Here is a 25,761-nt window from a genome sequence, read left to right on the forward strand (position 1 = left end):
TGGGATTAACTGGCTTTGTACACCTCCCTACCGGATGGGTCAGCATTTTTACCTTAGAGTATGGCTCTGCTGAGCTAATTAATTCACACTGTTTTTTTTTTTTTTTTTTTTAACATCATTCTGCTCTTTAAAAAATTCTGACAGAGAAGACCCTTTGTAAGGTGTTTGCCTAATATTCTAGAATCCCTGGGTTTCATCGCATACCATATCATCCCTGGGTGGATACCTAAGTATCAGAAGTTAGAGGTCATTTTTAACTGCATATAAAGTTCTTATATTCCAAGAAAGCTTGGGATATAAGAGATGTGACTAAAAGACTCCTTTTTTTAAGGGTTAGAAGTCTGTATACACAAATGTTAATTTTTTTCAATTCCTATCTCACTAGTGTCATGATTTTGTGTTGCTTCCAGTAGGTGAAAATCAGTTCTAAGCACTAATGTAAACAAAACGTCAGTTAGCGGGAACTAAATGGTTACAGTCAGTGACATATGGTGCTTTTCCCTATTTATTTATTTATTTATTTATTTATTTATTTATTTATTTATTTATTTATGTCCTGATGGATGCTCCCCACTTTCCTCTCTCCTCCCCGCCAGTCCCTCCTCCCACCTGCATCTCTTCCCTGAGAGGTAGAGGTTCTCCCTTGAGCATGTATTTTTTTTTTAATTCTCGTGAAAATAATTATTTTCATATGGATGCTTCTTCTGATCAAGGTTGCTTTAACATATTAAAATCCAGAATTTCATCAGCAGGAACTATCAGTTCAGCCAAATGATGAATTTTTACATTGAATTCAAACATTGGTATACCTTGTGGCTAACTGATTCCCAGAATTTGTCTTTCTAACCCAAACAGGTTTTCTTCTCTCGTGAAAACTGTAGCTTGTAGTTTCAACATTCAGATTTTTTTCAGTGTTGTAATCTAAGGGACTTTAGACTTCAGAATCCCTGAGCTACTATTTTTCTTTGGGCTGATGGTATTTAGAATTCTGACTTTGTACAGAGGTTTAGCACTCTTTGAAATAAGGCTACAGTGTGGAGTATTAAGGGTTAATCCCTTAACTCTTGAATTTCAGGGCACACAATTCAGCCTAACTATTAGAATGCCTGGAGAAAGCCAGTAGTGATTGCATACCCCTTTAATCCCAGCATACAGGAGACAGAAGCAGGCAGATCTCTGTGAGTTCCAGTCCACCCTGGTCTACATGGGGAGTTCCAGGATAGCCAGCACTAGAGGAACACTTTCTCAGAAAACCAAAACCAAAACCAAAACCAAAACCAAAACCAAAACCAAAACCAAAACCAAAACCAAAACCCAAAAGAAAATGATTCTTGTGAGAGAACCCCAGCACTGGGGAGGTAAAAGCCATAAAATTGGAGTTCAAGGCCATTTCCAACTGCTTAGTAAGTTTATGAGCAGACACCCTTTTGCAAAAACAAGCAAACACACACACATACAGAACACACAAACAAACAGAAAAGGAAAGAACAAATAGTCATTTTTGGGCCACAACATTTTAATTCCTCTCAGACTATAGTAGTCACATGATGTCTGACAACCATCATATATTCCCGACAAATAAACTACAAGTCTATCGCTACTTACAGAGATGAGCCCAGTTTAGCCTCCATCTTTCCTTTGTTGTTGTTGAGAGACATTCAGGAGGGCTTCTTGCGTTTGTCTCATTCCACTTCCACGTGTTTGGCCTTGTTCACTGAAGCATCTGGGGTCCAAAACTCTCCAGAAATGATAAAAAGTTAACAATTTTAGAATGAGCACAGGATTGGAAGTCGTGGGAGATAAATGCCAATCTCGATATTCCCTTCCAGTGTGGTACTGTCCCCTTTGACCACAGTGACATGCTGTGCTTGCTTAGAATGTGTTCTCCTCACAGGGGAGCATCAAGCATTGTATTAGAGATACAGACCTGAGACTGAGTCAGGATTCCAGTTGTGATTCAATGAGCAGGGAAGGTGTCTTTCGATTTTTTTTCCCGTTATAGTAATGGAACTGGCAGGTAACTAGTTAACCAACTGTCAGAAATCTCAGCTAAGTTTTTACTTTACTTATGTGTCTCTTTTCTTTTTAACTTTATAGTTTTACATATTCACCAATTGTTGAAATAGGGCCTCAAGTAAGAAGACAAATACCAAATTGCCATAGTTGAATTTTTCTGAGGATTCTCATCACAATGGCTTCACAGTTCAGAGAAACCTTTATGCCCAAGTCATCATCAAATGACTTTGAATTAGATGATGCACAGTTTGTTCCAACCCAGGCTTCTGCTATGCAGTGGGGAGAAGACATCTTTCACTCACCAAGTGCTCAGTTCAATGTTTTCCCAAATAACAATGGCTCCCTGGCAAAGCAAGAGCTGCAAACACTCTGGGAGATGTTTACCTCCTGGTTGCAGCCAGAAAAGCAGAGCAAGGAGCAGATGATTTCTCAACTGGTCTTGGAGCAGTTTCTCCTCACTGGGCACTGCAAGGACAAGTTTGCTTTGACAGAGAAGTGGAAATCCAGTGGCAGAAACATGGAGAGATTCATGGAGAGTCTGACTGATGAGTGCTTGAAGCCTCCTGTCATGGTGAGTTCCTGGGGTAAGAAATGACTATGTGGGGAGGAAAGACAGACATTTGTAATGGGAAAAAGTACTAAGAAGTTGTAGTTTTTATTATTAGGGAGACTGTTTTTCCCCCTCCAAAACCATTACATGCTAGAATTTGCAGTACTCTAAATTAGCATGAATAAATCAGAAAGGATCCCATCAAATGATTGATGGTTCTAATTAAATATAATATATTTACATGGTTTCAGAGAGACGGGGGAGTTGACATATGGACAAGAATTTAAGGGTTTTAGAGGAAATGCCCTTTGTCTGGAGGATGGCTCAATCATATTGTAATTATGAGAATGGTGTTGGAACTTCAACTCACATCTAAAATTTTGACTCTCAGCACTAGTCTCCGATCCTGTTGTGCCAGGAGAAGTTTGTGAACCCCAAAAGAACACAAGAGAGCTGAATCCAATGCAGTTGCATTTTAGTCTCTTTATTCAAGCTTGATCTTGGGATACAGCAGGAAGATAGGGCCCTGAGCCTAGTTTTAGGCAAGCATTTATAGAGGCAAGAAAGGGGTATCTAGCCTGGTATACATCTGACTAGGGAGTTATTATGGCCTTTAATATAGTTCGCTGGTACTGAGAACTAAACCATAAACTTAACTTTTGTTTTCCTCCTGATTAATAGATATTAGGAAGTGTCAGGGCTTGTAACCTGGGGTTGCAGATTTGTTGGGTAATAACTTGGAAACTGGTGCTAGATGCAGTTTTTCTTGTGGGGTAGCCTGGAAACTGGTGCTAGGTACCAGCCTGTTTGTTAAGTTGAGTACAAATTTAGGTTAGCTTCTCTAAGATGGAGTCTGAATCCAGAAGATTTGGTCTCTCAATCCCTGTACATAAAAGGCAGAATCTGGGGACTGAAATGACTACCTGGGTTTCCAGATTGGCTAATACATGCCAATAAGATACTCTGTCCAGAAAACCGAGGTTGCACAACAGTAGAGTAAGGATTCTGCTGTTGAAATATTGCTGTCACATCCATATATACAACACTGACGGTTTCGTAAGAAATGCCTTGGTGAATACTGGTGCTTCAATGCAGATTTTCAGATCTTGAAAGACTTCATGTAAATGTAAGTGCATTGAATCTTCTTCTAGGGTCTTCATTTGCATATTTCTCAGTCAGTGACAGAAATTGCCAAGGTGGAGAAATTTTTCAATTTTAATTTGGGGATTCCAGGGGTTTCTTGTTAAGGACATCTGTGATTAAGAATACTTGTCTAGGGCTAGCATTCAGTAGGAGGGACAAAAATACATATACCCATTACAAATAAAGCCTCATACTCACATTGTAAGATGTCATTGCTATGCAGATCACTTTTTTTGTTTTATGTATTTTAGTTTCTATTTCCGTTTGTTTGTAGGTTTTTGGTTTTGCTTTTCCCATTTGAAATATTATTTCTTGGCCAAGAACTCAGTTCTGAAACATAATCCCTCTTATAGGTGTGGGAACCATCCCCTCCCCACTGTTTGTTTGAGTTCTCATTTCACACTTGGGCTTTGTTTTAAATTAAGAATTTAATGATGGAAACTAAATTAGAAGCAAACTGCTGCCATAATATCCAGTCATGTTCCTAAGAGCAGAGGCAGTGAGCATCGTATTCAGAAAATATAGGTGTTGGACTTGATTCAGACAGGTGCGAGTTTTGTTAAGGGTTCAATAATAAAATAATAATAATAATAATAATAATAATAATAATAACCTCCCCTTTTCCCAAGTTACAGCTTTCTTATTAAGGACATCTTTGGTCAAGGATCATTGTCTAGGGCAATGGTGTCATGGGAGGGACAAAAAATTTTAAGTATTAGAAATTAAGCCCACTCACACAGAAAAGTGAGTGACTGATAGGAAGGAGCCAATTAAAGACTAATGGCTAGAGGTGGGAGATGGGAAAGCCTCAGCTACTTTAGAATGAATATAGAGCATCACAAAGTTCCAGGACAGAAACTAACAGTTGCCTGTCTGAGGCCAAGACCTTAAAGGGGGCATCCACTGCACAATTAATGGGGAGATCCTGAGGATTCTAGACAGAAAATAATGATCACCTATAGTTAAACCCACTGAATGAATGATAGTAAAGACCATCACCCAGATTGTTATTTTCTCTCACACATGACCATTTCCTCTTAAGTGGGCTGTGATATATAGCTGTGAAGAAAGAGGCATGAGGTTTCTATAGCTTAAAATGCTGAAAGACCAGAGGGTTTCCAAAATTTGGGTGCTTTGTGTTTATGTAGAAATTTATCTTATCAGGGTGGAAGTCAGAATAGACTTGAGAGTGAAAGTGGAAGGCCATGGAATTCAAAGACAGAAAGTAGATACCACTTTGGTGTCTGAGGCCAAGACACCAAAGAGGTATCTACTAGAGAGTAATATATAGAGATCCTGAGGATTCCAGACTGAAAATTACAATGACCTATAGCTAAGTTCATGAGAGTAAAGACAATCATACAGGTTTTTCTTTTTTTTGCTCAAATTAAGCAAGCCCTGTTTTATTTCAGACAAGGATATTTCTCAAAAGTTGGCTTTGAGAAAATAGCAGTGAACCCACAAACAGTGGGGTTTATATAGCTTTAAAAACTGCAGGACTAGGGGGAATCCAAGATTTGGGGGGTTTTTTGTTTATATAGGAATTTGGCTGAACATTTCAAAACTTATCAGGGTGGAGATGAGGATGTAGTCAGAGTATAGGCTTCAGAACATGTCAGATTTCAGAAAATGGGGTCAAGACATGGTCCAATACAAGCTTTACACACACACACACACAAGCAGTGATTCCTTGTTGACCTTGTAATAAGGTTTCTAACCTTAAGATGGAGTCAAGCTGGTCCATCACTGACCAGAAGCAAGATGTTAGAGTAGAGGCTTACAGTGGTCACCTGGCTTTGTTTACAGATCCATGTTGCCATGCATGGGCAGGAAGCCCTTTTTTCTGAGAACATGCCCTTAAAAGAAGTCATCACACTTTTGGAGCAACAGAAAGTAGCAACAACTCCAACTCAAGAGAATGCAAGGGCACACTTGGAGATCCCCAAATATATGTTCTTGGCAACAGGTGAGTCAGGAGGCTGGACAGAAGGGGGATGTTGTGTGGATCCCTACTTGTGCACAGTTTCACCAATTGTCTTATTTTCACAGGACATGAAAATACAGACGATGGCTGCCAAAGTCCCTGGAAGGCTAGTGTTGGAAATGGCAGTGTTAATAGTATTGGAACTATGAGGGATTCCCTTCTAACTTTCCAGAGAGTGCAGTATCCGGAGCTTGAAGAGGGGGATGTTTTTTACAGAGTTCCACAGGTTGTCAGAAGAGCAAGTCAAGGTACTTCCAGGCCCCAGGAAATGTCCCTGAGGGCACCTTCTTCTGAAGGTATCCCTAAGGAGGTACATCCAGTGCTTCTGTCCCTAACAGAGCAGTCTGAGGACACTGGGGATAGCCACAACAATACTGATGTAAGTGGTGGTGTTATTAGTCTCACACATGAGGGAGATTCCGTTTTCCTTATCCAGAGAGAGCAGTATTCTGAACCTGATGTGGAAAGTGTTTCTTATGGAGTGCCTCAGGATTTAAGAGTAGCAATGTGTGGTACCTCCAGGCCCGTGGAAGAGTCCCTGTGGGCAGTTTCTTCTGAAGTTGTCCCTGTGGAGGTACCAGGTTTCCTCTCTAGGCCAGAGCAGCCTACCCCTAAGCCTGTCCCTCTTTTTCAGAATCATGAGGCAAATTCCACCTTTGAGGGTTACCAAGAGAGACTCCAGAGAGACCCCAAACCATACAAATGTGAGGAATGTCCCAGAACCTTCAAATATCCCTGCAACCTCTCCATCCACCAGAAAACACACAGGAAGGAGAGGCCATTTTTCTGTAAGGAGTGCCGGATAGGCTTTTACCAAAAGTCAGAACTTCAAGCTCATGAGGTCATACACAAGGCAGAGAAGCCTTTCGCATGCAGTACATGTGGAAGGGCCTTCAGATACAAGACCAACCTGCAGGCTCATGAGAGAATTCACACAGGAGAGAAGCCTTATTCCTGCTCCCTGTGTAATAGTAGCTTCCGCCAGTCATCCACATTCCACCGCCACTTGAGGAAGTTCCACAAATCAGAATGAACTGTGGACCTTCCTCCCCAGAGGCAAGCATGGTTTCAGCCTCAGCATCTCATCTGCACATGAAGAAGCATGGAGCTTTTCAGTAAGAGTTAGCCAGTGAAGTTGTTTCATTTAACATTCAGATTGCTTCTTTCCATGTGTTGTCACATGCCATTGGCATGTGTGAGGGTAAAAAATGAGGTTTTTGTCAGTTTGTTCACCAAAGTTTTTCAAGTGCCTAAATGCTGGCTGTTACCTGATATCCCAGCAGTAAATAAATGTTGATGGTTCTGTTTCTCCTGTGTGTTATGTTTCTTGTGTGTTTGTGTATCTTGTGTGTTAATGGGTGCCAGTGGGTGGGGCTATTGGGTCTTACCTTCTACCTTGTTTGAGACGGTCTTTCTTGTTTAACAATTTGTTCTCCAGGAAAGGTGACCCCGAAGAGCATACAAATCATTTTGTCTTCATTGTCCACAGTTCTTAGGAAGCTGAGATCTGATAAATGTCTCTGCCACTGGATTTGCCTTTCAAAATATTTTATTGTGTGTATGTGTGCTTGTGTGCTTGAGTGTATATATTTGCTCTTCCTGTTTTATGTGTTTGTGGGTCCATCTGATCTGCCTTTGCTTATGTTAATTTGTTTTGACTAGAACCTGATCTACACAGAATGTGATCTAACCGTGCAGTTTGACTTGCATCCTTCATTGTATTTCCTTAATTTTGGAGGATGTGTTTCATTTTGCATAAAGTTTGGACATTTCTGAGTTGTTTATAGGAAATTTATCCAAGTGTTAATCCATTCCTCATTTGTTTTATATTTTAGGTTTTTTTTTCAAATTTAGTTTTAAATATTTTCTATATCATAGAGACATGTCAGAGGATAGGGTTTATTTTCAAATTTAGCTTTATGTATTTTCTTTTTGGTAGAGTCATGTCAGAGGATAAGAGTACATACTGCTCTGATGTTGGATCTGAGTTTATTACCGAGCTCCTGCCAGTGACTCACAAATGTCTATAAATTCAGCTGTAGACAGTCTCATGCCTGTGGCCTCTGTTGACCCTCACACTTACATGCAGCCTCTTCCGGCAAACATAATCAAAACCAAAATAAGTCTTAGATTAAATTAATCATTATAAAATGTGAATGTTTAGCCACTCATTTTAAATATGATTGTCAAATATTTTCTGTTGTTTCTTTTGGTGGATTTTGAATTTCAGTTATGTTAATTTATGAAATTATGACATTTTTTGTTTGTTTGTTTGTTTTTTGTTTTTTGGGGGTTTTTTTTGGTTTTTTGGTTTTTTTGGTTTTTTGGAGACAGAGTTTCTCTGTGTAGCTCTGGCTGTTCTGGAACTCACTCTGCACACTAGGCTGGCCTTGAACTCAGAAATCTGCCTGCCTCTGCCTCCCAAGTGCTGGGATTAAAGGCGTGTGCCACCATGCCCGGCTTTAATGACATGTTTTAAAAGTCTCTCTTTGAAAAAATGATTAGTATTTAGTCAAAAATAATAAAATCAATATCCCACCCCCCCCCCCCTTTTTAAACAGGGTTTCTCTGCATGTAGCCTGGCTTTTCTGTAAGTGACTTGGTAATCCAGGTTAGCCTCAAATTCATTGGTCTGTCTGTCTCTCTGACTTTGCCTCTTGGGTGCTAGGATTAAGGCTTATGCCACCACATCTAGTGAAAATAGTAATCTTTAGGAAACATATCTATTACTTTCCATTTAAATAATAGAGAACATCTACTTCTGTAAAGAACAAAATGTAGACATTTCTTCACTGAGAGAGCTATATAAATATAATGGAGTAATGAGTTTTATTTAAACTAACTTGAAGTAATGCACACTCATAATGCATTTCTATGGTCTGTTGACCCTATTAAATTTGTTTTTTAATAGGAATAGAAATGACTACTACAAACTTGGCAATGGGAATTCCCCCACCCCAACCCCCAGATTTCAGTGGGAATGCTTGACCAAGTCCTCAGTATTATTGTGTGTCTTTTTCATACTTACTACGAAGCATTTAATGCCCCAAGACCTGATTATAAAGCAAGTTACTTTTGCCAATTGCTTGTCTATCATCTCAAATAGCATTTCACAGACAAGATTCGGTTTTGGATTTAAGGATGATATTGGATATAAATTGACGCTGAGTAATAAGGGGGATGTCTGTGCATGCCATATGTATACTGAGTAGCTTCCAAGAAATCACAGCCCCAGCAACTCCAGGTGAATGAAGCTTAAGCACAGAGCCACCAAGTACATTGGTCCCTGTTAGTCACAGAGGTAGCTTGTGCATTGCTTCTAAACATCTTGACTCCAGCAAGAGTGTCAGACCCCAGGTATAACAAAACTGTGACTTAACAGGATGCATTATGGGTACTGCTCATTGTTTGATTCTGGTAGTATATCAACTGTATCCATTATGTTCTTACTGTCCCTTTCTTATGGACTGTGTCTGGGAATCATATCTTGCTCAAGTGTCTCTATGGTGCATATCTGCTACAGATGCAAGAGACAAGTAATGTATATCCACAGTATTCAGTACTTTCTGAAATTCTCCTTTGAGGACAGAGCCACTCAAGTTATCCTCATCCTGCTGTGCACGTATGCAATCTCTTACTCATTCTCTTCTATTGTGGTCATCTTTACAACCTACTCCAAATATCCAGTGCTAAGGATAGTTAAGCTTATTTTTATTTCTAGAAATATGTTTTCCCACATTTTGTCCCTTTGGTGTCATTAGCAAAAGGAAGTTGAGTTCCAGCCTGTTTTACCCTGCTGTGGTAAAAGATAGCTACTTTCAAGTGTGGTATGAACTTCTAAATTTGCATAATCTTTTTGTCAGTCTTAGGATGCTAAGACAATAGTATGAAAACACTCAATCTTATAGTAACTGACTTTTCCAGTGTGGAGCTCACGAGTCATTTGATCATAGCATTTTCCTTACAGAGTTTACTATCCAATAATGTATAATTTTTCAAATAAATTTATCTATAGAAATAATATATATTTATACAAATTTATACAACTTTTTATATGAAATTGAACAATATGTAAATGAAGATGATAGATTATAAGGAGAAGAGAAGACATGTATCAGGAAAATGTGTGTGTGTGTGTATGTGTGTGTACACCTTCATTTTTATTTTATATGTATGGGTATTTTTTTCCTGCATGTATGTTATACCACATGCATAAAATACCTGAAAATGTCAGAAGAGGGCATTGGACCCCTCAGGAGTGAAGTTACTCCCCTCAGGAGTGAGTTTTGAGATGAAAATGAACCCTGTATCTTCTAGATGACCACGACATGCTTTTAATCTCTGAGCCAGCTTTCCAGCTCCAAGCTGTTGTTCTCATATGTAGACACTACAGTCCTCCAAATGTCACCATTTGTCTGAAAATGTTCTAAAAGTTATGGAAATGTAGATCACTTTAAGAAAGTTATCCTCAGAAAAGCAAATGTTACCTTTTCTATTATATGAATCAGAGTGACATATGAGGAAAAGATGCAGAGAGCAGGAAATGGGAGCATAGATGAGACACTGAAGGATGAATATGACACAGGTACATAATGCACATGCATGAAAATACACATTGTAATCCCTTAGTATGTACAGTTAACATACTCTTTAAATTAAAAAGTAACAAAAACCTGCCACCACAGCCCTGTGGTGCACTCCGTTCATTGTACTCCTATGTCAATCTTCATGAGTCCAGTAACATCCACTTTCTAGGAGGTGCATCAAAATACTTTAATTGTGTAAAATTATGCTTCTTGTATATATTTATATCTTCAAGAAAATATATCTCTGACTTCTTTTCTCAGGAGGAGTTACATCACTAATATACTTAATTTATAATAACTTTTTCTAGGAAAAATTGTTTGTGCAAAGAAAGAAATCAGTTTTGCACATGATCATCTGGTCCCCTGGAGTGTGCACATCCTGATAACCCAAGTACTTTCCATTGAGCAGCTAAGAGCTGCTTCACCTCCTTGGTGAGAGGAGACATGATAACAGAAGAAACCATATGAAGAAACACTCCAATTCTAGCTTTAATGCTGTTCTTAAGAGGCATTGACATACTGTTCCCTAAACTGTGACCCTCTAAGCCAGGAGCACCAGGCTCAAGTGTGTGTACATGACCTGTACCCACACTTTTAAAGTTGTTTTATTCAGATATTTCATTTTTAGTTTTACTTTCATTTTCCCAATTCACAAAAGAGACAGGTTTTTATTATTTTTCTTTGTAGAAGCCTGGACATTGATTTAAATCTTCTCTGATTTAATTCTCAGCCTCTTCTCTACTGAATTATCTGTGAGCTTTCTCTGCATATTACAGAAACTATTATTTGGTGACCAGCTTCAAAACATCGGAGGATTTTGTTCTAATTTTGTGTATCTTCTGGGCAGTAGTTTGTCTTATGGAATCTGTTTTCCAGTAAATAACATTTGGATGTAAACATACTCTAAAGAAAGAAGGTTGCTAAAAGCTACATTTAATCCTGGTGTAGAATTTCACCAGGATGCTTTATTTTCTATAGTTATTGGGAAAATGTGAAAGGAGCTAAGAGATGAGATAATGTTCCGACATGGATATAATAATCTGGATTTGACAATTCAACTGGGCTTATATGGTGTATGCACCTACAGCAACAATTTAAAAAAGATGAAGTTTAAAGCCAGCGCTAGCATGAATACCTGTTGCTCACTGTGCCCGATAAGATCTTCTTGTTCTTCCCTTCTCATGGAGCTCCACTTAAGACAGCGTTCCCTCAGTCTGTCCCGCAGTGTTCAGGTCCCACGTTCTGGGTGCCAAACTGTGGCTGCCCGTGGCCACGCAAACCAGGTACTTCTCCTGAAAGGCAGGCTGGGGCTGAAAGAGACTAGATGGCGAGAAAAGAAAGAGGCCAAGACAAAGTTTTCTCTGATCAAGGTCCCCGAGTTTACTAAGCGTCTGTGCTTATAAAGGGGGGAGGGCCATCCTCCGATTGTAGCCTCCATCAGCCTTGAAGCAGGCTGATTCAGACTTTGCTGCCACTGAATATGAGATCACCTGGGGTGTAGCCTTCCGACTTAGATGGCTCTATTGTTATGTCAACTACTGCTGCTCCTCTCTGAGACTCTGCTCCCTGCAGAGAGACCCTTGAGACATTTCAGAGACAGATCCTATCCTGCAAGTCGCCTACAAGCTGGCTCCAGGCACCAAGAATGGATTGGCAGGGAATGGGCCTACCCCCTTTATAAGCACAGACTCTTAGTAAACTCGGGGGTCTTGATCAGAGAAAATTTTGTCCTGGCTTCTTTCTTTTCTCACTGTCTAGTCTCTTTCAGCCCCACCTGCCTTTCAGGAGTACCGGTTCTCGAGGCTGCGGGCGGCCACAAAACTGCACCATTCTAACTTTTGGAATGCTAGTCAGACGTTACAGTAAGAAAAAGGGACACTTTGAAAAGTGAGTATAGCATTTATTACTAAGTTGTAAAAAGTTTTCTATGAATGCTATCTAAGTGAAAAAGCAGAAAGTTCCTAAGCAGGGAAAGGGAAAAATTCTCTAATTAAGAAAAGGGAAAATTTTCTTCTCTCTTTTCTCATCTCTTTGTCTTCAGCACTTATATATCTTTTAGAATACTTGATCACATGTTAAAAAGTTCATTACAAGTTCACACACACAAAAAATCACATCATAAATTGAAATGCAAGTTTACAAGAGAGAATGTTTACATGCATATCCATTAAGAGTAATTAATTACCTGGCTAAACATTTGTCACCTGTCACAGCTCAACAAGTTCATAGAAAATTAGTTTGTAAGATAAACCTAGTCAATCTTTTATCTTCTGTTCTAACACCTATAATAAATCATTAGTTCTCTGTTTATGACCTTTGGTTAATTGGTTTACAACCTCTTGGAATGTGCTCTGAGTAGGAGAAAGTCTGGTTATTATCTAAGAGCAATTAACTAGTGACACATGGGAGATTTAACAGAGCTCTCATTGCAGTTTTGACTATCTGAAAAGGACCTATTATCAGTTTCACTACAAAAGAGCTTAATAAATACTGATATAATTTTAGGAATTCTCATAGGATCATCATTAAGAATTAAGAAATCATCTATTTGTCTATATAGCATTACTACAAAACAGTGCATCTTCATAGATTAGCAGAGATCTGCTCAAAAGGGTGGGCTTCTACCCAGTGATTATTATTTATGTTTAATAATAGCAGGAAAAGTATATTAATTGCAGGATTTTTTTCCTAAAATGATTTTCTCCTGGGCCTTGCCTACTGGAATTCTGTCATAGATGTTAATCTAAGGTGGTCACCTCAGGAAGATCATCTTCTAGTTATTAGCTTGTCCTATGATTGCTCCTGACATCCAAGTAGATGGTATTAGGGAAATAGAGTTATTATGAAAATAAAAATTGATCTGTTTGAAAAGAGGCCAGGAAAATGTAAGTTTATTTTCATGGAATATACAGTGAAGATGGCTACCACACTTCCTGGATTGCTACTAAAGTAAATAGTGGTGTGTATAGTCCTGGAAATGAGATGGGTTCCCTTCTCATTATCTGGAGATTGAAATACCCTTAGCCTGAAGAGAAAAGTGATTTTTATGGAATTTCTCAGGATACCAGAAGAGGAAATCAAGACATATCCGGGTGCCATAAAGCACCTGAGGGGAACTGTTTCTGAAGAATTCTCTATGGATGAACCAGGTTTCTGGTCCAGGATAGAGCACCCTAACTCTGCTCTTTCCATGCCTAGCAGAGTCATGAGCCAATCTCCACATGTCAGTGTCACTAAGAGAGAATCCACTGAGTTCTTAAACCACATAAATATGAAAGATGTCCCAGAACCTTCCAATATACTTGTAACCTCTGTCCTACAGAGAATATAAAAGAAGAAATCATTTCTCTGTCCTTAGTGCCATAGAGGCTTCTATGAAGTTTCAGACTTCTGAACTTAGAGTGGTCATCAGATCCCCTGAATCTCAAATTACAAGTCTTGCAATCTACTATGCAGATATTTTTAACTGAACCTAGGTCCCCTACAAAAGTAATAAATGCTCTTAACCACTAAACCATCTCTCCAGCTTTTAAATCTGAGTTTTACCTCTGTTCTGTACATCTATACTCAGGTCATCAGATTTCTATTTGAAGCACTTTTATTCAGTGAAATATATTCGCATGCTTGAAGGCTTCTTAAAATTCAAGATGGAGCTCGATCATGTGAGAGGACAGGTGAATTCCAACATAGAAGAAACAAAGCTTAGAGTCTCACAGTGTTCTAGAGAGGATTAACCTTACCTCCACTACCCTGTGGGATTTTTGTTTTTGTTTTCTTTTTTACCTTGTGGGTCCTCCACATGGAATTCAGATTCTCACATTGGGTACAATGGCTGGCTGTTATGCTCTCAGCCACTTACCTGGCCCCTTTTAGACTTTAGAAACGTACACTAAGTAATAGCAAGTAAATAGAAAGTGAAAATAGTTGATGATAGAAGCTGTTCAATGCAAAGCTATCCACAGAGAGTGACCAAAAGAGCAAATACTTTCCTATAATTGATTCTACAATGACAATATTAAGGGAAGGAGGCCAACTTATAGAATCACATAAACAGGTTAGAGAAAAGGAATTCTGTGCAAATGTAGGTACTGGGTTTGGGATGGTTGATGTTTTCAGAATCAGTTCACGTCTACTGTTTTACTTCTACTAAACGGGCAGGGAGAAAGTGCCCATGTTGAAAAGCTTAAATAAGAGCAGAGGGGAAATCCTGATGTCTGCCTGATGTTCCCCCCCCCCCTTCAAACTTCAATTCTGCTAATTATGTAGCTATGCATTATGATGTCCTAGCTGCCAGCAGAAGTTTGTTCTAGACTAATCATTTTCAATCTGTGCATCATCACCCCATGTGGGTCCAGTATCAGATATCCTGCATATTTGATTCTTAACAGTAGCAAAATTACAGTTATAGAGTAGCAACTAAAATAATTTTACAGTTCGGACACAACATGAGGAACTGTATTAAATGGTCACAGCATTAGGAAGGTTGGAAAGCACTGATCTAGATGATTGTCTGGTGCTATACAGCTTTTCACATTGTTATACAAGCATCTTTGCAAACAGGAGGGATGGTTTTTTCCTTCTGTCAACTGTGTTGTTTTTGTTTTTTTTTAGATATGTTTTGCCTGTATATGTATGTTGTTTTAAATAAGTTATTTGTGTGGATTTACTCACTACAGCACTGTTGTGGGAAATATTAAAAAATGAACCTGCCAACTCTCAGCAGGCCCAGGCACACTCCTGCTCTCCTGCCACCACCATCAACTCTAGAGCTAGCCCCTGTGCCAGGTGATCTCATTCGCAAAGTCTCTTGGCCCGCCAACTCGCCAGCCCTGCGAGGCCCCATGGCTCTCACCAGGCCATCTCTCAGACAGCCCCCCCCCCGCCCCCCGAGTTCCTCTTGCTTTCACACAACGCCCTACACACCCCATGATCAGCCATCTCAACACCTAGTTACCTGGTAGAAACAAGACTCTTAAACTTATAGTTAACCAATTAAACTTATGCATCCATTTAATCACAATTTACAAGATGCCAATACAATAATTTCAGAGCCAACTGATACTGATAAAGCTTTAACCCAATTGTTCTAACTTTTTGATAACACCACATCGGCCTCCATTCTGGTTCTCTCTCTCCTCTTCAGACCTCTCTCCCTGTCTCCCTGTCTCCCCAACTCCTCACTTCACCTTCCTTCTCCTGTTCAATCACAAACCTCCCACTGCCCTAACGTGATTAGACAGGGAAAATCTTTTTTTTTGTTGTTGTTTTTTTTGTTTGTTTGTTTGTTTGTTTTTGAGACAGGGTTTCTCTGTATAGCCCTGGCTGTCCTGGAACTCACTTTGTAGACCAGGCTGGCCTCGAACTCAGAAATCTGCCTGCCTCTGCCTCCCAAGTGCTAGGATTAAAGGCGTGCGCCACCACGCCGAGCTGGGAAAATCTTGCAACACAGCACCACTGACAACAAAGTCTTGAATGTTCATGCCATGTCAAGCACTGGTTATTGCTTAACAAAGAACCTTTGTGTCATCTTATGCATCCTCTAACATACAAGAAACTCTAGGGACTCATGGAAAAAGTTTCTCTTAAGTATTCCTAATTGTTCTTTTGGACTTATTTGTCTAATTTTTTTCTTATTTTTACTCCAAGCAAATGTTAACACAAAGTGACTTGAAAGTAAGTTTCAATCCTTCAGGTAGGGATGTTATAGACAGAATTTTTAGTCTGTTTGAAAAGAGGCCATGGAATAACAAATTTATGAATTAGAGACTCTGTGTCTGATCACAAGTGCAGATAGTCTGAGGCATGTGCCACAGGATACACAACTGTGTTCATGGTACACAGCAGCTGAGTGTTTTTCTTTTCATATCAAGACTGTAAAAACAGATGTATTAGGGGCAGGTTGGTTCTGTTTATAGATTTTGACTTAAGATCCTAAAGGGATGCTCATATGTAATAGGCAATAATTCCTTCTATGAGAGACAGTTTTCTCTATATGGAGACTAGTTCTTGCTCTAGGGTCTGCTTCTTGATATGGAAGGTGCTTGCTGGTATATGGAAGCTACTCAGTGTGTGTGGAAGATTATTCCTGGTAGGGAGTGTCCAAATTCTCTATACTCTGTGCAAATATGAGTCCTTATGTAACCAGAGAATCTCTGTTATTGTATACCTTTGAAAGTTGTAATATCTCTCTGTTACCTACTTCCTCTCACTATGTTCAATAAATAGCCCTCTGCTACAAGTTATAAGTACAAGACTAGACATTTACACAATTATTAAGATAATTTGACTAATTAAATAATAAAAATTCTATCCAAAGTAAAATTTACAGTATTTTATGTCAATATGTGAGAAATAGACATGTAGATCTATTGTTTTTAATTCTTCAAGAGAATTTATGTGACATGTTCTTTTTTATTTTAAACAAATTTTTTATTAGATATTTTCTTCATTTACATTTCAAATGCTATCCGGAAAGTCCCCTATACCCTCCTCCTGCCCTGCTCCCCAACCCACCCATTCCCACTTCCTGGCATTCCCCTGTACTGGGGCATATAACTTTGCAAAACCAAGGGCCTCTCCTCCCAGTGATGGCCAGCTAGGCCATCTTCTGCTATATATGTAGCTAGAGACATGAGTACTAGAGCTAGAGTACTAGTAGTAGAGTAGCTAGAGCTCTGGGAGTACTGGTTAGTTCATATTATTGTTCCACCTATAGGGTTACAGACACTTTCAGCTCCTTGGGTACTTTCTCTAGCTCCTCCATTGGGGACCCTGTGTTCCATTCAATAGATGACTGTGAGCATCCACTTCTGTGTTTGCCAGGCACTATCATAGCCTCACAGAGACAGCAATATCAGGGTCCATGTGGCATGTTCTTAATGGAGTACTTCCCTCAATGCTTAGCACAGTAAGTATTCAGATATATTCAACTTCCTTCTCTTTGAACAGTTGTCACAAGAAGAAGAAGAAATTTCTTTGATTTAAACACCTCACACTTGTCAGGATACTGAATGTAATTGTAGAAGGAACTCAAGAGAAGAAAACTCTCCAGTGGCTTGTTAGTTATCTTTTTTTTAAGTTTACTTTTATGTATGTTGATATTTTGCCCCTATGTATGTTTGTGTACCACTTGTACTCCTTGTTTATGTACACTTGTGCCCATAGAGGTCAGAAGATGGTGTAGGGTCATTTGAGATGGCTATTGTCCACTGACTCAACCCTGGAAATTCAACCTACTCCTTTGGAAAAGTAGTAAGTGCTATTGACTACTGAGATAATTTACTATCCCCAGATTGTGAAATTCACTACAGCAAGGAAACCAACAAAAGTAAAACACACAGCATCGATTAATAATTTTGAAATTTTGATCAGAAGAACATGTTGCACACAAAACTATGACCTCTCCCTTCTCTAGTACCTGTACTAGACATTTCAATAAAAATGTCTAGTACTTGGACATTTTTATTGAAAATGTACACATGACCAATCCAAGAGAGCATTGAGGAGGTTGCTATTGTATATATGAGGTATAAAACATCCAGATGCATCAGGAAGAATCCAGAGCAGGTATATAAGGTAGTAGAGAATATGTACAGTTGACTGAATGTGCCATGACAGGGTAGAGAAGAGGGTAGTGTGAGAGAAGAAGAAAAGAGAGAAGAGGCAGGACACCAAGGAAAGCAAGAAGACAAAGTGGCAGGAGAAAAACCAAGAGAAGGACCAAGAGATCAAGAGCACATGGTGAAAATGTCTGACTTTATAGGAAAGACATGCTGGGGAAAAGAAGTGAGGCACAAGACTTACAGAGGTTTAGAATATGGGGATGGAATGAGAGGTGCTGAGAGGAGTCAGAACTCTGTAAGAGGTACTTGCAATACTGTGAGACTCTGACATACAGCATTTGCTCTTGTGAAAGGCACCTTATTTATCTCTTTGTCTCAAATGTCTTTGAAAGAAAAGGACATTGGGATGCTGAAATTGTCTAAGATGCTTGGGTGATAAGGAAATTCCTTCCTGGGGCATGCCCTGCAACTTGTTTGTATTTTAATAGCTTTGAAGTTCCTTCTGCATGTGTCAGTGCCACAACCTTTGTGCTCCAAGGACTGGCAGAAAAGTTCCTGTTCAGATTCCTAATTGCTTCCTCGGAGTAGCTCATTTACTTTGAACTTCTTGTTTTGTTTCATTTTGTATTGTTTCTGACAGGAATGCATTTAAAAGTTTCTTTGGACCTTTGTGGAGATGCTGTCACCATGGGTCTAGAGCTGAGTTGAAAATCACCATTCTTTTGGGAAAGAATACAAGATCATGAACCTGTAAGTAAGGGACAGTGTCTCACCAGATTTTCAGCAGACACTTTTCATGGAGACCATCTTCTTCATGATGTCATCCAGTGCTGAGGTAAGTGACCAGAGCATAGGACTAATACAAACTAAAACATTTGAAAGCAATCCTTGGGCAACCCATGCTCTTGTTCTCCATGCATTTTGTTTTCTTCCTAAGTGTTGCTCTTGATCGTAGTTGTACTTAAAACCTTAATTAACAATGTATTTCAATGGCTCTGTTAAAAAGAAGGAAGGACTGAGAAGAGGAAAGAAAGAAGAAAAGAAGAAAGAAAGAAAGAAAGAAAGAAAGAAAGAAAGAAAGAAAGAAAGAAAGAAAGAAAGAAAGAAAGAAAGAAAGACAGACAGAAAGAAAAGGGAAGGGAAGGGAAGGGAAGGGAAGGGAAGGGAAGGGAAGGGAAGGGAAGGGAAGGGAAGGGAAGGGAAGGGAAGGGAAGGGAAGGGAAGGGAAGGGAAGGGAAGGGAAGGGAAGGGAAGGGAAGGGAAGGAAGGAAGGAAGGAAGGAAGGAAGGAAGGAAGAAAGAAAGAAAGAAAGAAAGAAAGAAAGAAAGAAAGAAAGAAAGAAAGAAAGAAAGAAGGGGTGAGGGAGAGAGGGAAGGAGGAGGGAGGGAGGGAATAAAGGAAAATAATTCAAGGCATAGATAGGGTTGGGAAGGGGACTCAGGTATTGTTTAGGAAGTGGTGACTGGAATGGATTTTTGGGTGAAATTGTAACTATTTTCAACTCAGGACAGAGCAGAGCAGATTGTCTCAAGTTCTCTCTAAGCTGTATAAATCATGTTCCTCCAGTGAGCTGTTGCTGAGTCTTTCTTATCACTGAAATCACCTCATTTTCTGCTTTCCTTCTTTCACTTAGCTTCTGTCTTCTCCTCTCTGTCTCTGTCTCCATATTTCTCACACTATGTAGACCACATTTTGCATGTCTTTTCCCACTGTTTAGTTTTTAGAAAAGGATTAACTTGGATTCTTCCTTAAAAAAAAAAAAAAAACTAAGGGGTTTCACATCTAGGGCCTTGCAACAGATGGACAGGTCATGAGATATATCATGCCCATCTAAATAGTTTGAAGTATTTTTTTAAATTTCCCATTCTCAAGGATTTATATGCTTCTGGAAAATTCATTTCCTTTTTTTGTGTGTGTTTGAACACTTGGGATATAGTAATGGGGGTTATATAATATCAAAAATATTAATTGTAATTGTTTTATCCATGAGGATTATAGGGTCATTTTCTATAAAGAAACATTAATTTTGTAGAAGGTTATAGATAGAGTTAAAATTTGTATGACTTACAAGAAAATAAAAGAGAAAATAAAGGTTTTCTAGAAGTATGTTTAATTTCTTGGTTGTTCAGCTATTCTGAAATACGATGGATAGTTTCCAGAATCTATTTCTAAGTTATACTCAATAAACCCCTAGAATGATTTGTAGCAGATCCCAGTTTACTTGTTATTAGAAAGAACATGCAGACACAATGTTCTTGTCATGTAAATAGTTAGTCAGGCCACTCCTGAAAAATACACACAGGTGTTGGGCTTTCTCTGTCGCTCTTGTCATGGTCACTGTTGAGAGTTTCAGAAGGTATCATAATCTTCCTGATGTCAGGGATTGCTGTTACGAAGTGAAATCCAGAACAACAGCAAAAATTCTACCATATTATACTTATATCTAATACAGTTCTAAATCTTCCTTAGACACAAAAATGAGCACTTATCATTATGATCCAAAGTTTTATTTCACATACCTGTGAGCCAAAGTTCGTGTCTCTTTTAGTTGACTGTTACAAATGTAGCTCCATATTATACAACATAGCAAGAACTTCTCATTTATTACCAACAATTTTATTATTGTTAAGTTTTTTTTAAAAAGTCAACCTACAAACATTATTCATGTTAACCATTGTGAGCATACTGTTCATACATGAGAAACAGAATCCTATTGTTCTGTAGCCAAGCTCCAGACCATTTTAATCAGAAACCCAAAACTCTGTATCCATGAAAAAAACATCCATTAACTTCTCCTTGCCTCTCATCAATCATTCCTCTAATGTCTTTCAAATTTTCCTTACATGATCCATAGAAGGGGCACAGTGTCCACACTTTGGTCTTCGTTCTTCTTGAGTTTCATACGTTTAACAAATTGTATCTTATATCTTGGGTATGCTAAGTTTTTGGGCTAATATCCACTTATCAGTGAGTACATATTGTGTGAGTTCCTTTGTGAATATGTTACCTCACTCAGAATGATGTCCTCCAGATCCATCCATTTGCCTAGGAATTTCAACCTTCTTTTCAAAGGATAAATGTTATACCTTTGTATGGATACAATGGATACATCATGCTGTGTTTCCTGTGATTATTTGTTGATGGGCATGAGGAATGATTGCATCATTCAGCTGTTTTGGAAAGTGCTGCTGTGGAAGTGACTAAGGAGGTATCCCTTCAAGACCCTTATTTCAATTATTTTCTTAATCATAATAATAGTAGAATGATATTTCAAATAGCAATTGCTCACACATATAAAAAAAGTATTTTATGTACATAGGATAAATATACACTATTAGAACTTCTTCCAGATACATATTTATAATAGCAACAAAATAAAGCATAAGAAATATCTTAGGAAATGTATTACTTTTAGAAATAAAATGATTAAAATTGGAAATATAATCTATAAAACAAAGAGGGATGTCCAAATTTTGCCATATAGGACAAGTAACTCAAGAATTGCCGTGGCAACATAAATATTGCATGTGAGTTTTTAGAATTTCATTGACTATAAGAACTATCATTATTCAATGGCAATATTTACCATAAAACAATACCAGTTTTTTGTTTGGTTTTTAAAGTTTTTAATTATTGTACATAGTACTAAATATCATTATGAAACTTCCAAACAAATTTATTATTGATTCTCCTCTTTCACATTTCTTCTCCAGTCTACCCACAATACCTCCTTGCACTTGTATATGTCCTTTATATTCTCTTTTATTTTAATACCATATTTGCTCTCTTACAATCCTCTGTATTCATAAACAAGAGTTTGTATTGTTTTATCTCTTTTCTGCTTTGATAGCCCGTAATCATTTTCTCTCCACTTACATTCACATGGTCATGTCCAAGTTTGATAAATGACATGTGACTTTGGTATTCTGAAGTCTGTCACCTTCCTGAATTTTTTGCAATTTCATCTAGTACCTTAATATTTTTCATAATTTTATTTCCGTTTACAGATGAAAATAATTCCACTGTGTAGATACACCATACTTATTTCATCTGCTGATGAACATCTCTCTTTGCTATTGTGAGTAAAGCAGCAACTTATATGGATGTGCAAACAGCTCTATGGTAGGACATAGAGTCCTTTGGTTATAGCCCAGAAATTATATAGCTATGGTATGTGGTAATTCTATTTTGATTTCTTAAGAAATCTTTATATTTATTTCTATAATGAATATAGTAATTTTCCCTCCCGCAAGATATAATGATGATAATTTTCTTTTCATCGTTGGCAAGATTTATAATTGCTTATTATCCTTATATATTCTTTCTAAGGTGTACAATGTAGTCTCAAATTATTTATATTTTAATTTCCCAAAAGTAGAAAAGCATTTTCTGCACATTTGTAATTGTTCTTTAAAGGAAAATATACCCTTTTCATTACTTTGTTTGTTGACTGGTTGTTTGTAACAGAGTGTCTAATCTTTATTTTCCTGTATAAATTATAGGTACTAAGTTTCTAAATGATGTGCAGAAGTCAATATTTTTCTCCCACTCTGTAGGTAATATTTTCATTCCACAGTTACTCCCTTAACATCCACAAAACTTTTAATTTCACATAGTTTCAACTCAATTTTTGGTGGATTACCAGTGCTATTGAGTACTGTTGCTTCTACTTTTTTCTTATATTATTAATATTTTTCTCTGAGAGTTTTAAGATTTTGGCTATTGAATAATAATTTAACATTAATTTTTGTGCATGGTGAGGGGACATAATCCTGTTTTCTACAAGTAAATATCTATTTTACAAAAAGTCATTCAGGATCAGAAGTTCTAACCACCAAGACCTACTAGACATTTGAAAAACTAAGAATTTTTTCTTTTTAAATTTCTTCCTGAGAACTTTTGAGCTCGGCAAGGCAGTGACAGGAAAACTCAGACCCCTTATTTATCCATTTTAGTCAAAACTGGTCATTTCCTGTGTGACTTTAGGTCCTTTTATGTCCCATTACCTTTGTAACATTATAGTTGGAACTAGGTTATAATTTATCAATTATTTGAGGGAAAATTCTACTAATTTGAATTGTTGCTACAACATTTTACTTTTCTTTACATGTGTACAGGGTTTGTATCTCATGATATTCTCAGCAACTTTAACCTCTGCTTTTATTTATGTTAATTTGTTTTGATTAATGTCTATTTATATTGTATGTGTTGGTCTCTCATTGCAACTTTGAATTCCTTCACCTCATTGTATTCCTTTAATTATTGGTGATGTTGAACTTGATAATGCACAGATTTTGGAAATCCCAGTTGTCTATAGGAAATTTATGAAGTGTTGATCCCATCTGTTTTATGTTTTAGTTTTCTCCAAGTATAGTTTCAAGCATTATTATGAAGAAGGATAAGCAAATGTTTAAGTGTGCGTAATCCTCTAATTTGGATCTGAGTTCAGTTCCTAGCTCCTATTGGTGGCTCAAAGCCAACTTCAAATCCATCTATATCAGATCTCAACATTCTGGCTCCTGCTGGCTCTCACACTCACATGCAATCAACCCCAGCACACACAGATAATTAAAAATAAAATAAATATTAAATTTAATGTTCTCTATACATTCTCAATATTTAATCCATCTTTCTAAATATGATTTTTAAATATTTTGTGTTGTTTCTTTTAATGAATTTTGAATTCTGCTTCTTGTGTATTTCAGAAATAATGACATGTCCTAATAATTGTATCTTTGAAACTTGACTCCCAAATTATTGTGGTCATTTAAGAGCAATAAAAGCATTAATCATTTTGGGGAAGCTATTAGAGATAAGGTTTTGCATTATATAGCATTGACTGTCATGAAACTAACAATATAGACCAAATTAGCCTCAAATTCATAACACTGTCTGCCTCTGTCTCTTGATTGTTATGTTAAAGATCATGTGTCATCTTGTCCAGCAAACACATTACTCTAAAGTAGATATATCTAAACTTTCCATTTAATAATAGAGAATATTTATTTAATAAAGAACAAAAGTTTACACATTCTATTTCAATATGAAAACTGTATAAATATAATAAAGTGATCAATATATTATCTCAGTTAGCATCATGAAACAATGAAAACTTACCATGTGTTTCTCCGGTCTCATACCAATAATAAATTTATTTTATTTTTCAATAGAAATAAAAGTGGCTTTTGAAAATATTGCACTGGGAATTTTCTTCTTCTCCCAGATGACAGTGGGAATATTTGGCAATTCCTCAATACTATTTTACTATGTCATATTGAAACTCACTGGAAAACATTTAATGCCCAAAGACCTGATCATAGAACACTTGACTTTTGCCAATTGCCTGTGTATCATCTCAAAAGGCATTCCACAGACACTTTCAGATTATGGATTAAAAGATTTCCTGGATGATTTTGGATGTAAATTGATAATGTATATTTACAGAATAACAAGGGGGGTGTCTTTTTATGCAATGTGCCTTTTGAGTTGTTTCCAAGCAATCACAATCAGCCCCAGCAACTCCAGATGGATGATGCTTAAATACAGAGGCACCAAGTACTTTGGTTCCTCCTGCTCAATCAGTTGGCTTGTGCATTTGTTTCTAAATATCCTGATACCAGCAAGAGTGTCAGGCCCCAGTTACAACAAAAATATAACTAAAAGGATGATTTATGGTTCTTGTTCATGGTTCTCCTTAAGCAGTTTTGCAACTGCACTGTATTTATTCTTATTGTGCTTTTCTGATGGACTGTGTCTGGGTCTCATGGCTGGCTCAAGTGTCTCCATGGTGAGTATTCTCTACAGACATAAGAAACAAGTCAAGCATATCCACAGTGCTCAGCACTTTTTAAAAGTCTCTCCTGAAGACAGAGCCACACAAACTATCCTCATCCTGGTGTGCACATTTGTCCTCTCTTACTCATTCTCCTCCATTGTGGCCATCTTTACGACTTACTCCAAATATCCATTGCTATGGAGGATAAGTGTATTTACATTAATAGAAATATGCTTTCCCATATGTTGTCCCTTTGTTCTTATCAGCAACGTGAAGTCTAGGTCCAGTGTGTTTTTACCCTGCTTTTGTAAGAGATAGCTTTCTCAAAGGATTCGAGACCTTATTTCTGACCTGTGGCCTCCCTTCCCCCAGCCTGGAACTTGCTTGCTCAAGGGTGGAGCTAAGTGCTCATTCGTCCTGCCACGCCTACTGCTGGAACCTGCCTTTGCTGCCTGGAGGCACACACGTGTTCGTCCTGCTACTGGACCCTGAGTTACTTGGCAGGAAGTTGGGTTCCCTCCCCCTTCCTTTATAACTGAGTGTCTGAAAATAGTAAAATTGAGCCTTGATCAGAATGTTTGTTGTCTTGGCTCCATTGTTTCTTCCACCCCGTCTAGATTCCTCTCTTTTCAGTTCGAACTGCCATTCTCAGTTGAACCGTTCGTGTTGTGGACTGCGGGCAGGCCGCAACACTGACCTTTTTAAAATATATTGGTAGATGCTTTTATCTGTTGTGCAATGCTAATGCAGCAGTTTGAAAATATAAAGCTTACTGTAACTGAATCCTATATTATGTGGAGTCATCGGTAGTCATTTTATCATTGCATTTTGTTTTTTTTTTTTACAGAATTTGCTATTAAAATATAAGCACAGTTTCAAATATGTATTGAATTATAATATTTTAATGAATATTATGTGATTTTAGCCAAAGTATAGGTGAACATTAGAAAATACACTGGAGATACCAAACATTATCTGATGGCTCATGAAAAGGTATATTTTTCTTTGTTCATCTTGTGTGTGTATTTCTTTGTGTGTGTGTGATATAATTTTTAATTTTTTATGAGTGGTTATTTTTCTTGTATGTGTATTTGTGTAGGATATGTATAAAATGCTTTCACAGTTTAGAATAAGGCATTACCTAT

General features: G+C 37.8%; 2 protein-coding genes and 1 pseudogene across 4 annotated transcripts; all 3 read left to right on the forward strand.

Annotated features, from left to right (window-relative positions):
- Positions 1-2,191: 2,191 nt before the first annotated feature.
- Positions 2,192-6,726, forward strand: LOC147003574 (zinc finger and SCAN domain containing protein 4C-like). The gene is made up of 3 exons (XM_085842252.1): positions 2,192-2,587; positions 5,516-5,675; positions 5,759-6,726. The coding sequence occupies exons 1-3, from the start codon at positions 2,192-2,194 to the stop codon at positions 6,724-6,726; spliced, it is 1,524 nt and encodes a 507-aa protein (XP_085698378.1).
- A 1,831-nt stretch (positions 6,727-8,557) lies between these two features.
- On the forward strand, positions 8,558-9,578 carry LOC147003575 (vomeronasal type-1 receptor 4-like; annotated as a pseudogene).
- Positions 9,579-18,546: 8,968 nt separating this feature from the next.
- Positions 18,547-25,315, forward strand: LOC147003576 (vomeronasal type-1 receptor 2-like). Of its 3 annotated transcripts, none has more exons than XM_085841041.1 (3): positions 20,756-21,049; positions 21,849-22,011; positions 24,012-25,315. In XM_085841041.1, exon 3 carries the CDS (start codon positions 24,065-24,067, stop codon positions 24,932-24,934), a length of 870 nt encoding a protein of 289 aa, XP_085697167.1. In that variant the 5' UTR covers positions 20,756-21,049; positions 21,849-22,011; positions 24,012-24,064; the 3' UTR covers positions 24,935-25,315. The 3 variants fall into 3 exon arrangements, with proteins under 3 accessions (XP_085697168.1, XP_085697167.1, XP_085697166.1); XM_085841040.1 differs by having other exon boundaries at positions 21,849-21,963; XM_085841042.1 differs by lacking the exons at positions 20,756-21,049; positions 21,849-22,011 and adding an exon at positions 18,547-18,676.
- The last annotated feature ends 446 nt before the right edge of the window (positions 25,316-25,761 follow it).

Source organism: Mus caroli, unplaced genomic scaffold (genome assembly GCF_978045245.1).
Source record: "Mus caroli unplaced genomic scaffold, Mus_caroli_1 scaffold_8, whole genome shotgun sequence".
Classification (NCBI taxonomy): domain Eukaryota; kingdom Metazoa; phylum Chordata; class Mammalia; order Rodentia; family Muridae; genus Mus; species Mus caroli.